This window comes from Neltuma alba, unplaced genomic scaffold (assembly GCF_004799145.2).
Source record: "Neltuma alba isolate B1F8T4 unplaced genomic scaffold, ASM479914v2 tig00013031_pilon, whole genome shotgun sequence".
Taxonomy (NCBI): Eukaryota; Viridiplantae; Streptophyta; class Magnoliopsida; order Fabales; family Fabaceae; genus Neltuma; species Neltuma alba.
Genome location: NW_021637378.1, coordinates 164,514 through 177,718, shown reverse-complemented (window position 1 = coordinate 177,718; position 13,205 = coordinate 164,514). Strand labels below are relative to the sequence as shown.

Genomic DNA, 13,205 nt, shown 5'->3' with positions numbered 1-13,205 from the left:
AATTCTGTTGATTCATAAGTTGATTAACTAGTTAATTACATTGTCTTCTATATATTTATAAAATTAATGAAAATGTCATGTGCATCATTAGAATGATTAAGTATTATTGATGTGAATAAGAAATTACAAGATTTGTAAGTTGACAATGATGTGAAAAAGCACTTGTGGAAAAAAAAAAAAAGGTTAGTAGAAAAAGTCTTCATAAGAGAATGAATAGGATCTTTCTTAAAGAGGAGACCACTGTGTCCGCACTATGCACTATATGTATGTATATCCTCGAAGATAAGGCAAATCTGCCGCTTTGGACTAATTTAAGTGGGAATGCACTTTGTCCAGCAAATGACAGTAATTTAATCACTTTATAGTTCGAATCTTTTATAAATGCTCATAAAAATAGGGGAGAATAAATTTATATTATATTTTAAAAAGATTTTAAGATAATAAATATGTGGATGAGATGTTAACATATATGAAGTTATATATTATTTTATAATTTTCCTTAAGTGAACAAATATATAAATGTAAGCTGGATTTAATTTGCACACAAATAAAATTTATCTAACAAGTTAATCATTTTTCTGATTATTTTTTGATTGATTTTGATCATGTTATTGCAATATTATAATTTTGAGGATATATAATTGATGATATTTCACGTAACATTGATTATGGAAATCACTATGTGCTCCGCATTCAGTGAACTTAGAAAGTGATGAACACCACCCCACTATTCTGATCTCCATTAATGAACTATAGCATCACTCTGCAAGTTTTTTAATCAAACCCCTAACTTCTAATTATACACTTCTCTGTTTTTTGATAATAATTTTACTTTTTTTAATTACACAGATTTATTTAAAGGATCCAAATAAACAATAAAACTTCACAACATTTAGTTGGCGCATGAATTAATTTTTGAATCACGAACCCTTAAATATTATTTTGTCTAAGAATGCTGAAAGAAACAGCATAAAAGTCTAAGATACAAACCATTCAACTATTATTATTATTTGTCAAAAATATTTTTAAAAAATTAGCATAAAAATAAAGAATATGGCCCATGCAGGTCTCGAACCTGCGACCTTCGCGTTATTAGCACGACGCTCTAACCAACTGAGCTAATAGGCCACATAATATTAATTATTAAATTATGCATTATCATACTGTTCATGAAGGACTTTTTTTGGAAAAAAAAACGGAAAGCTCAAGAAGAAATACAAGTCGTCAATATTTTTTTTTTTACATGGATATATGTTAGCGCTTGCTTTCACTCCAAAAACAATACATAAATATCCAATAAAACGTTAAATAAAATCTAAACATTGTAAAAGGTCAAATAAAAGATTTACATAATTAAAACATAGTAAGCCATGATAGAGTACATAAAATATTGGCCCAAACAAAGTATTAAACCTCCCAGTACGGGAGAGTGGGTTTGGTTATAATGGATTGACAAATTAAAACGAGACAAATCACAAAACAGCAATCTTGACCGGTTTGAGTGGTAAGCATCAATATTGGTTTTAGTAGTGTGGAGTTAGATTCTCGTCAACAGATTTTTTTCACAGGTCAGTCAAATTCAGTACAGAATATCTATCAAATGCTGTTTCAGGGGACCAAATCAAACGGAGAACAAAACAACCAATGCCCATAAAACCATATAAGCTCTCGCCACCATTCCACCATTTGCATATGAGTTCACAAGAGCATGCCTACTCTGTTCATATAAGTTTCTTGCCACATCCTTTCAGGAAAAACACAACTTAATGTATGCATCATATCTTCAGCAACACTCCTACGGTGGCAAAAAACATAATCCTGTGCCATGTTTGCTTTTATATTAGAAAATAACACAAAGTGAAACACTGCATACAAATTTACAACACACAATGCGCGGTGAGCCTTTTCTGCTCTCCCTATTAGTCTCACCTTCATTCTTTAACACTCCACAGTAAGAGAGCAAAATTTTAAGATCCTCTTTCCACTACAAATTATATTGTGTTTTCTTTTTATTTCTTTTCTCACAGAGATAAGAATCAAACTTATGATATCTGCTATCCAAAGTCCGATCTCAATCACTCAGAGCTTAAATATGTATGAAATTTAAAATGTACTCCAACAAACATGTATAATGGCACAGGCATAATCTGATCACACTTCTTTCTTTCCCTTTTGCTAGATGATAAAGCCATAAATTGACAAGTCCAAGGGTTATTTATTTAGCATTAGAAGGGAACGTCGAAAAACTGTTATCCACTGCTACAATAAAGTGTTTACAATGAGTAAAAGCAAATGTTACACAAAACAAAAAAGAAAGGAGCACTAAGAGTGGAGGGAAAAATAAAACTATTTCACGGAAGCAGAAGCAGAGATCAGAGAACAAAATTTGAGGATGAGATCACGGGCCATTATTACTCTTGAGGTGACCTAGGTAGAGCAGAAGAAGATGAAGAAGAAGTAATAGGCTTGCCCCTTCCCATGGTGAAGCCTCTGGTGCCGTCGGGCATTCTGGGGCCCTTGGTGTTGGGTCTTGCAGAACCTCCTTCACTCACAACAACAGCAGGGCTGCTACTTGGCTGACATGGCAGAGCAAGCAGTCCACGCCCTCTTCCCTTGCCACGTCCTCTTCCCCATCCTTTCTTTGACCCCACTCCATTTTCTTCCGCCTAACCAAAATAACAACTTAGATACGCTTCTTTCAGAAATGTTCAGACAAAACCAAGTTCAACTTGGAATGGTGAGACGAAGGTGGGACTAAAAGTAATGACTTTTCTTCTGTTTATCATGATCATGTTATTACTAATAAATAATACTTGTTCTTTCTTATTACATTTATAAAATAAGGATAATAATGTTATGTCTCATTCACAATTTTTTTTTTTTAAGAAAAGAATTATCTTTTCTTATTCTTTTCCTCTGTATCCAACGATCCGCCGGGCCACACAGTAAGAGGAGAATTCTATTAAAAAGTGTGCATGATATGGCTATTATCTTTTTACCTGTTAATTTCTTCAATTCTTAAGGTGTTTGTTATTAAAACTGTTAACTAATTATAGCACTTACAAAGACTCTTTTGGAAGAGGCAATAATGCCAGACTATTTCTTAATGTCCCTGTGTGTGGGGGTGTGTGCGCGCGTTTTTAATCTTTATTTTTTTTTTTTGGGGTGCGGTGAATTTGTTAACAAGCACTAGACCAACAGCTCTCTGTCTTCTTCAATTTGTCCGTACTTTCTTAAAAGAACTAAGTATACCCAACATTTATTCTGTATTTGAGATATAAAATGAGACATATAGTTAAAGGCTAGCCTTTGAAGAAATGAGTAAAACGTGGAATGACACTTACATTTGTCTGAACCATCAAATGGTCAGTGTTGTATGAATGAGAAGAATCCTCAGCAGGTTCAGAATTTAGCATCTCATTTTCCTCAAGAAAGCCATCGAATTCCGTCTTCTTACTCTTCAAAACAGATCTTGGCTGCAAATTTTACATTAAAACCCATCAGCAGCAGGAGGAGGAGGAGGAGAAATTCAAGGAGCACAAAATCTGAAACAAGACATATGAGGTGTATGTACCGAGCACCTAAGCAGCAACCTAACTCGCATCCCATTTCTCCAATTCCTATCATCTTTTAGCTTCTCAACCTGATCAATTGATCGAGTAATGCATGTTAAAAGAAAAAAAGAAAAAGATGAGGATCTATATACTACGCATCTTCACACTAAATTTCCAGAGAGTTTGACTCACCGCTTTCTCAGCTACATATGATGTCTCATACTCCACAAGTGCATGCAGCTAAAAGAGATGTACAAGCAAGCAAGGTAAGGTAAGAAAAGATCTATGCCATTTAACCACCAAATAAAAAAGTTAGACACAAGCCAATGAAGAATAGACATATAAGCATGTCAAAGGTGGGTTTTGCTAAATAATTTATTTGTCTGACATGTCTATTCATGAACGATCCAAGAATTTCTCCAAGACAACATAGAATGGTGCATTCTCTATACCTTGTTACTAATGAGGAGATCACCCTTTAGTCTGGGAGAACTAGATTCCTGAGGATGGCAGATTCTGATTGTTTTCACACTGTTCAAAGACGAAGTATGAATTACTGTCTTAAGCAAGTGAAAGAAGAAAAATCAAGAATGTAAGTTAAAAATTAAATGCAGGGGTTGGCAAATAAAACCCACCTTCCAACGACACTAAATATTTTCATAAGATTTTCGTGGGAATGATCTTCAGGTAAATTCTCTACCACAACAGTGCGAGACTGCAAAACAAAATATAATCTCACTGTATATTAGTCAGTTTGAGACAAGCCCAGAGGACAAAGACCACATAGGCTTACCTGCAATTCCTCTTTCTCCTTATCAGTGAACGGTTGTTTTCGTTTGACCTTCTTCCCATCAGCACTTAAAACCTTCAAAAAGTAATCATAAAGCAGGCTGAAACGGACCTAATAAATCCTAAATCTTGACATGCGCATCATATCCATTCAAAAGACTTACAAGTTTTGAAGATGAACGCAGTGCTTGGGTAAGCAGGTGAATGTTTCTGGTGAGGGACTTCACCTTTTTTGTGGAAGCAATAAGGGATATAGGAACTATTGAAAAAATCAACATCCGCCAATTATGAGCTTTTTCAAGTAGGAAGGGAAGAGTTTTTGACAAATACCATTCCAAAATCCTTACCATAACCTTCAGGATCTTTGTTCATCTGTTTCAGGAAAGATTCATTTGCCAGCAAACTCATGTCACTGAACTGGTACTCCGCCTATATATTATATAAGAAAATTCATGATAAATCCCAAGACCTTAGAAAGGAAAAGAAGAAAAAAAGGTAAAGCGGCAATGCATATAGGATCATCATGATCAATATTGTCCAAAACCGAAATAGAACAGATGGCAAATATTGAGAAGATTGAAAAAAGACATTGTTCTAATCAATTACAAAAACCAAGAATTAAAAGGAAGGAGGAAAAGAAGCATAAAAGTCAATGCGAATGTGTCTTAATGATAAAGACTATCCAGAAATAAAACAGAATGGAAGAAAGAAGCCATAAGAACTCTTTTAGAAAATATCGATGAAGATGGCAACACCCAAAAAAAAAAAAAAACCGAAAGAGGGCCAGAAAACCTGTGTGATCTTCTGCCCAAAGACCGTGAAAAAGAAGGGGGAAAAAGACGGTAAAAAGTAAAAAGACAATGCATTTGGCACCGGACAATAAAGAACATGCATAAGCAAAATAGAAAAGATGACAAAAGCAACAAGTAATTCCTTATGAGATCAAGGCGAAACAATATGGAAATCCAAATACAACATTTAAAACATTCTCCAATCCAAACATGAAATCTCAAGACAGCGGAAAGGCAACACATCCGTGGTCATAGCGATAAAAGATAATTCATAAACAGAAGATACCGGAACAGATGAGTAATGCACTAAGGGATACTGCGCAGAATCCACATGAATAAGACGGAGACCCAAAAAGGTGAGGAAAGAGCGGAAGGAAACCTGTTTGACGATTTTCTGCTGAAGATCATTAGTGAGGACATTCTTCGAGCAGTTAGGAAGTGCCACATTGGTAGTGGAGATCAAACGGGAGGAAGGATCTTGATCGCCACCAGGGAACCAATCAGAAGCACCGGCGCCACCAAGAATATGAAAGAAGGGATAGAAATAACCCGAAATCGGCATCTGGGTATGTGATCTGGGCACAAATTCAGGTGCTTGAGCATTCAACTTGAAGGTGGAACTGGGCGCAGTAGTTTCTTGGATATTGCTCTTCTCCTCCAATGTCTGTGCTTGTGCCTGCGCCATTTTTTCTTTTTCTTCTCTTTATTCTGTGTTGTTCTATCCTATCTCTCTGTGTGATTATGATGTGATCAGAGAAGGAAATCTTTGATTCTTTGTGAAATGAAGAAAGAAACCTATCTCTCTCCCTCTCTTTCTCTTTCTCTCAGTCTTTTCCCTGAAGTTAGTAACTGTATTTCGACGTTAAATCCACGTTTCGCGCCCAAAGACTCACTCATATACCGTTACTTGTGGCTTTGACTAAAATTTTGAGGTTGTTATTTTTCCACAGGGGCCTTGCATTTTCTTCTTCTTAGCATTATTATTCCTAAGCCTCGTTAATGCGCACATCTCTAACATGCAAGCTCAGGCCTTGCTCTATCATCGGAATATATTCAAAATCTCTACATTTTATGATATTTATTTTGAAACTGGTTATTTCTTCATTAAAAACAAAATCTTTATATGGTTATGGTAAACAGCAAAATGATCCTTCTTAAATTATAGCAATCCACCTCCACTTTACAGAGTTATACTGGAAGTTCTTGAGTAGACAATGATATTAACGATTTCTTGAGATGGTTAAATCAATTAACTGTCTTTAGAAGCTAAATAACTAATTTATCAAAATTAAAAGATTAATTAAATTGTTTATTTGCAATAAATGTTTTTTTTGGTAAAATAATAACTTTTTTTTCCCCTAAAATACCATTTTAATGAATTACCTTGGTAACTATTTTCATTGATGAAAATGTCCTTCGATATATGTAGTTTGCTTACTATTTACTTTTCAAGTACAATCATTTTTTTTATAAATATAGTAACTAATATTGATTTAGAATTTTGAAATTCAACAGTTATTTTTTTTAAAGATTTTTTGTTGAACTATTATCTTAAATTATTTATAATCATCAAACAATTAGTTTTATAATATGACGATTTGGGTATCATATTGGAGTAAATTAAGCATAATGAATAAATGAATATGATAAAATTTATGAATAATTTGACACACAAAATGCGAAATTGAATCCTACAAGAAAAGAAATACGAAGGAAATAATTGCCTGCTTTTAAATTAATGAAAATACATTAGAGGTTAGAGCATTTACAGAAATGGAGCATTTAAAATTATAATGACCTTTTTTTTCGCCGGATACAATGATCTTTTTAGTTTGTCGTAATAAGATTTTTTTTTTTTTCAATAGGATCTTAGTATGAGTTTGAGACAAGGCTTAGCATGCTTGCTCAGGGGGCCCATAATTCAAGGGCCTAATCAGAAATCTAGCCCAAACGTTAGGTTTGGGCTTTGGTAGCCCAAATCCCAATGGCTTGACTCAACTCACTGCATGTCGACCCTATTTATCAGCATCCCATGTTTAATCTATAATAAGTATTAAAATGCATATAATTGAATGGTGCAATAAAACACCAAAGAAAGGAATATTAAATGAATGGAATTAGTATATGGATGGACTATAATGAAATAGAGCCACTTTGAGGTTCCGTATGAAATGAGGCATGGAACGGAGCCATTACGAAGAAGTTCCGCGAGTTACGAAGGATTTTTGAATTCCATGCAATGTATGAAGATTATTTATTTATTTTATTTTCAGAATTTATTTCCTCCACCAAAACAACATTCTTATCAAAATATTTATTATTTTTCAAGAAAAAAATTCACCTTATATCTTACATTATTATCTTAAATTCATAATTCATGATGCCGTTGCTACCTTATAATATGTTCTCTTCAAAAATTTGAAAAGTCTGTGTTCTGAACCCAGAGGACATCCTATATACTAGAAGCCCAAATAATATCGGTGTTTTTTATTTAAAAAAATATTTTATTTCTTTTTAAAATTTGTGGGTATAAGATTGCAATAATGAGCCATTGTCAAATATTTTATTTTACTTTTTCTGTTTGTTTGTGTATATATGTCTATATGTGTATATTATTCTTATCTTATCTTTGAACCGTGACAAATAAGATAAGATGAAAAATCTATGTTTAGGCAAAAAAATGAGGTAGTTGGTCAAACCAAACACCATCACCTTCCCAACAAGAATTATATAATAATAGATAGATAATAGATTTAATAATCAGACAAACTTTCAAGCAATTTCCGAGTTATTTGATATGACAATCTCTTATCATATTATATTTTTTTGAATGAAAACAATATATCAAAATAAAAAGATATACTAACATAATAGGCTACCCAATTCGTAAGACAAAGATTGAACTACACATAACTCCTTTTACTTTCACTGAAATATAAAGGATCTAATTTTGCAATTTTAACAAAACAAGGAGTTTAATTAGGAAGAGATAATATTGAACTGAAAATTAGGGAGAAAAATACTACCTCCGCTCCTAAATATAAGAGCCAGTTGACTAATTTGAGTAGATTAAGAAAACAAGTTAATTTAGTTATTTGTAATAATTAGGTGTTGTTTTTCCTAAAATATCCTTGCTAATCAAACTTGTTGGTTAAAACTATCATTATTAGAAGAACTATCTTGAAAGAAATAAATAAATATAAGAGACAAAGTGAATAGGGATCTTATATCTGGGACCAAAATAAAAATCAAACGATATCTTATATCAAGGACCAGAGATAGTATTTGTTTATCTCCAAATTCAGTAGCAGGAACACTTGAATAAGAAATCTAAGCATATACACCATACTCTAAATATACTACTAACCATTAAAAAAAAAAAAGTAGTAGATAGAACAGACCAAAAGAAAAAAACTTCTTCCTTTACATGAAATTCCTATGAAAAAGTTTCTATCCAAAACATAGAAAGAACAAGCGATTTGACACATACATTGGAGAAGAAGTGAATGAAGATAACTATGAGTTAGGCCAGGGAATAAATTTGAATAATCATCTAAGTGGTGGGTATTGATCCACTTTTTGCCAAATTACATGGCATCTCACTGTGCGTAGAACACTCTGAGATTGCGTTTTCTTCTTTTAATACGAATCCTCTCTTTCTTTATGATACATGTCAGCTTGGATAAGTATCACTTGGCTCTGTTCTTCCAAAAGAATCTTTCTCATGAATGCTTTCTCTCTCTATCCGGGACCACTCCCCCATATTTTAGTTTATCTGGCATGTGATTTCTATTCCCTCCATGATATTCTATTCCCTGCATTTATACCATTACAAGCCTCGGAATATTTCCAAAAGATTTTGAAATCTGAATCAGTAGCGACTTTAAATTATGATGGGGAAAGTGAGGAAGAAGATGATGATAAGAGAGGTTCCATCATTTTCACCCACAGCGTTTTATATAAGCCATAATTAAAACGCGGGATATCACAGTGGGCTCCTTCCTTATATCTTGTCTGAAAGATTCTCCTCTATTATTTTGCATCTGAAAGTGACTATTTTGTCCTCAACCCAGATGAACAAGCAGGATTGAGGATTGATTTTTATTGTTAAAAAAAAAGGTGGGATACCACCAGGGTTAGGTAAAAGGGTAAAAAATCCAGGAGATTTGTACTCTTGACTAACTAAAGCCAAGAGCTGGTTCAAAGCTGTATGATTAAGTTGATTGGTTGGTGACTGAAAAAGGTTGATGGGCTACACTTTTTGAATCACGATTCTCATTAGTGTGTTTTACTTTTGGTGTACGTTGGGATTAAGTTCTTTTAGCTTCTAATTCCACCGAAACACTACAGTAAATACTGAGATGTTTGGAGAAGTCTGTAGAATAAAGATAAAATGGTTTTCAGGTGGATGATTTGTTCTTGTCAACCTCAGAGAAGTTATCTGCTTGTTGTCAAATTAAAGATAAACCACAATCTCTTCTTAAAACGACTGTTGAAATGGTATCTTAGAGACAAAGACTAGATATTATTTTAAGGAAAAGAACATCACGATGCAGATCTCCCACAACTTTCACCAAATCTTAAAGATTGAAAAGCAAATTCCGTAAATCTAACCAAGAAGTGCCTAACAAATTTGGACTCTACATTCAAAAGCCCAACCTCATTCCTAAGAATTTACGAAACATCCATAGTTTGAAAATTTGGGGTCTTACTGAGTAAATGATCTAAAACACCGGACAAAGAAATGAAGGAACTTGATATACGGGGGAAATGGCATGGAGGAATTTTATTTTGGAGTGCTCATGATAAAACTCAAGTTGGATAAATAAAAGTAAAGCTAGTCCTGCAAAATTTCAATAGCCTCTATTCGTAGATCCTTTTTTCTTTTCAGGTATGATGTAGTATACTTATGTAGTTGTAAAACTCCTCCCACGTATATTTTTATCAGCAAAATTCATGGTGGACAGTATCTATACATCTTTTCCAGGTTTGTGAATGTGACTTTTCCAGCTAAAGCTCTCAGATTTTTCATCTTCATCATCTTCTATGCTGTCGCCTTCAGTTCGAGACATCCCTCCACCGGATGCGGCTAACTGGAGGGGACCTTGAGGAGAACCAGACCCAGAACTGCTAGCCTTGGAGGATTCATTGTGCTGATCTGGGGACATCCACAAGCCTCCGAGAACCACAGACTGATTAGCGGGTGAAGCCGTGTTAGCCGGTGTTCTTCGCGTGTGAAGTCGATATTTCTGCAAAAACAAAGTAACCATATTATGTCTCCATCTCAGACTTCAATAGACAAAAATTTTAGAATACAAACTTCATGAGACATGCCAAACCAAGAGTTCTTTAATATATACAGTCGAATTTCTGAAAACCAATCAAGCAACAAGGAGAAATAGAACACCATTAACTCACTTGTAAATGACTCTTCACTTCATCGTTGGTCAGGCCATCAACTTGCATGAGTTCTCTTATTTGTTTTGGGGTTGCCGCTGCATTGAAGAAACCCAGAAATGTAAATTAGATACGAGGAACTCAAACAGAAAGCACTAAGATCTGTCAAATCTTTTTCCAAAATGAACTCTCAGATTGGCAGATGATATGCAATATGTAATATTTCTTATCTGTCTTTAACTCTTTTGCCTGATCCCTAACCCTATCCAAGTCACAGTATAAAACACTCAGAATCCAGCATCCACACAATTTCAACACTAACCCACCATTAGAAACTAAGAATATCATGAAACCCTATCCTGAATAAAATATTTGATGGTTTCAATTCAACATAGGGGAATCTTGATCCTTTCACTTCTCATACCAGATTACTAACAAAATAATTGAAATTTTTGTGAAGTTCCAGTTTCTAACCTAGAGAACCTCCAAGTTGCTGTAATGCATTGACAAATCGTCGATGCAGCTCCGGTGACCAGCACCTCCTCTGTTTCCGGGCAACTTGCTTCTGTGGCTGCTGATGACCTGTGGGCATAATTGGCTGTGAACTGGGAGTCGAGGAAGAAACTGCTCTGCTAGAGCTACTTCTCGATCCACTTGAACCAGAACCTTCCCTCAAATTTTTAGTACCGGGAGTCAGAAGAGAGAGACCATTAATGGAGTCTTCCTTTCCTTCCTTTGTTGTCATTGGTGTCGCAGGGATGCTAGGGTAGGTTGAGAAAGGAAAGAACGCCCTGCACCCACTATTACCGTTTCTACGAGATTGGAATAGGTCCTCAGGCAGAGATTGTCCTTCCTCTTCGCATTTCTGCCATGATCAAGGAGAAAAAACAAGACAAAACAAAGCATCATCTCTGAGATCAGTGTTAAGGTTCAAATAAATGACTACTAAATTTACCATCCATGAAAACCTTCGTTAAATCATCTTACCTTGTTTTCTAATTCACAGTGTTGTCTTTGCTCATAAGCATGGTTGTTAGTAGTGGGATGATTATCGGTATTCCAGAGCTGAACAGAACTCATCCAATTCTTCTTATCTCTGCATTCCTTTTCTTTCTTATCATCCTTTTTCTGATCACATTCTTTCGTCAAGGGAATAAATACTTCCAGCACTGGCTGAGAAATAGGAGTCCTGAGTTTTGCTGATTCCTCCTTCAGAGTCAAGATTGCTGCAGAGGCATACACGAAAGAGATACATAAGCCCATTGATCATGACAACAGAACCAAGCAATAAAACAACCGGAAACAGAACAATCATCAAACAGCTAGAGATCAATCCATAGAGAAGGAAATTCACAAGTGTGAGAGAAAATCAAGACCAACCATCATTTAAGAGGAGCATGCAAAGAGGAAGCTCACGCTTAAAAGCGTCGATCTTCCTCATTTCCTCTTCCAATCTCTTGAGAAACTCATCGAACCTCGACAACTTGTCGGCGGCGTTTCCGATCGTGGAAACCTCGTAGAGAAAATCACTGATCGTCTTGGGAACAAAAGTGGGTCTCAAATCCAAGCTCAGTTCTGGAGGAACCGAACCCATTTTCAGATCCTTCCCACCCAAATTCAGATCTCCCCGCGGTAAGCTCAGCTGCCGGAGATTCTACGGGAAAATGAAACGAAATTGCAAAGGACAGGAAGCGAAAAGTGAAGATATGCAATATAATAACGAATATATAGGTAGGGGAATAAATGGTATGGTATCACTATAGATTAATATAAGAGACTAAATTGAGAATGTGATCAAGGATAAATAGACTTATCTGACAAGAAAGAATGGAAAAGTGAGAAAACGAAAAAGAAAAAGTGAATTTTGATGGGGTTGGAAAAAAGATTTCAATTTTCAATTTTTCAAACACCGAGATTCTGCAGAAGAAAAGGGCAGTGGTGGTAGTGGGAAGAGCATCGCCCTGTTTAGACGGGTGTTTTGAGAAAGTCACTTTCGGGTCGTCGCGTATTTAATCTTCTCACATGCCTCGCGAACCGGACTGTCTCGGACCGGACTCGCTTGCTGAAATGTGCGAACCTCCCTTCCGAAAATAACGGTTGTTTGACACGTGTACCCCAACTTTAACTGTTGTGGAAATTTTTTTCCTCTTGTCTCCTTATAAAAATATTCGCATCTTGGATTTTAGATAACATTAATTCTTTACTTATTGAAAAAAGAAAATAAATTACTCCTCCGGTCCTTATTATAAGACCCAATTTGACTTTTTATTTGGTCCTAATTATAAGACCCAATCCATTTTGTCTCTTATATTTATGCATTTTTTTCCAAGATAATCCTTCTAATAATGATAGTTTTAGCCAATATACTTAATTAGCAAGGATATTTTAGGAATGACAACACTTATTTATTATAAATAACCAACTTAACTTACTTCCTTAATCTCCTCAAATAAGTCAATTGGGTCTTATAATTAGGACCGGAGGAGTATTTAATCTTCTTAATTTTGATTCAGTTATACCCACTCCCTCCCTGAAATTTAATTTAAGGTAAGTCAGTCCATCAAATTTTAGTCATTTAATTTATTAGTCACTCAATCTTTACACATTATAATTCAGTTACGATGTTATTCTTGAAAGACCAAATGATTTTTGAAGGCGAAAAAAACAATAAATT

General features: G+C 34.9%; 2 protein-coding genes and 1 non-coding gene across 3 annotated transcripts; all 3 read right to left on the bottom strand.

Moving 5' to 3' along the window:
* Nucleotides 1-1,054: 1,054 nt before the first annotated feature.
* TRNAI-AAU (transfer RNA isoleucine (anticodon AAU)) lies at nucleotides 1,055-1,128 on the bottom strand. The gene has a single exon. It is a non-coding gene; the product is annotated as a tRNA-Ile (tRNA).
* Nucleotides 1,129-2,218: 1,090 nt separating this feature from the next.
* On the bottom strand, nucleotides 2,219-5,965 carry LOC114733785 (la-related protein 6C). The gene is made up of 10 exons (XM_028921279.1): nucleotides 5,514-5,965; nucleotides 4,691-4,772; nucleotides 4,508-4,602; nucleotides 4,348-4,419; nucleotides 4,190-4,269; nucleotides 4,007-4,085; nucleotides 3,747-3,794; nucleotides 3,575-3,643; nucleotides 3,345-3,476; nucleotides 2,219-2,666 (listed from the first exon to the last, which is right to left on the bottom strand). Exons 1-10 carry the CDS (start codon nucleotides 5,817-5,819, stop codon nucleotides 2,412-2,414), a joined length of 1,218 nt encoding a protein of 405 aa, XP_028777112.1. The 5' UTR covers nucleotides 5,820-5,965; the 3' UTR covers nucleotides 2,219-2,411.
* A 3,792-nt stretch (nucleotides 5,966-9,757) lies between these two features.
* Nucleotides 9,758-12,422, bottom strand: LOC114733737 (transcription factor HHO5). The gene is made up of 5 exons (XM_028921233.1): nucleotides 11,912-12,422; nucleotides 11,519-11,757; nucleotides 11,006-11,396; nucleotides 10,553-10,629; nucleotides 9,758-10,383 (listed from the first exon to the last, which is right to left on the bottom strand). The coding sequence occupies exons 1-5, from the start codon at nucleotides 12,123-12,125 to the stop codon at nucleotides 10,105-10,107; spliced, it is 1,200 nt and encodes a 399-aa protein (XP_028777066.1). The 5' UTR covers nucleotides 12,126-12,422; the 3' UTR covers nucleotides 9,758-10,104.
* Between the last annotated feature and the right edge of the window lie 783 nt (nucleotides 12,423-13,205).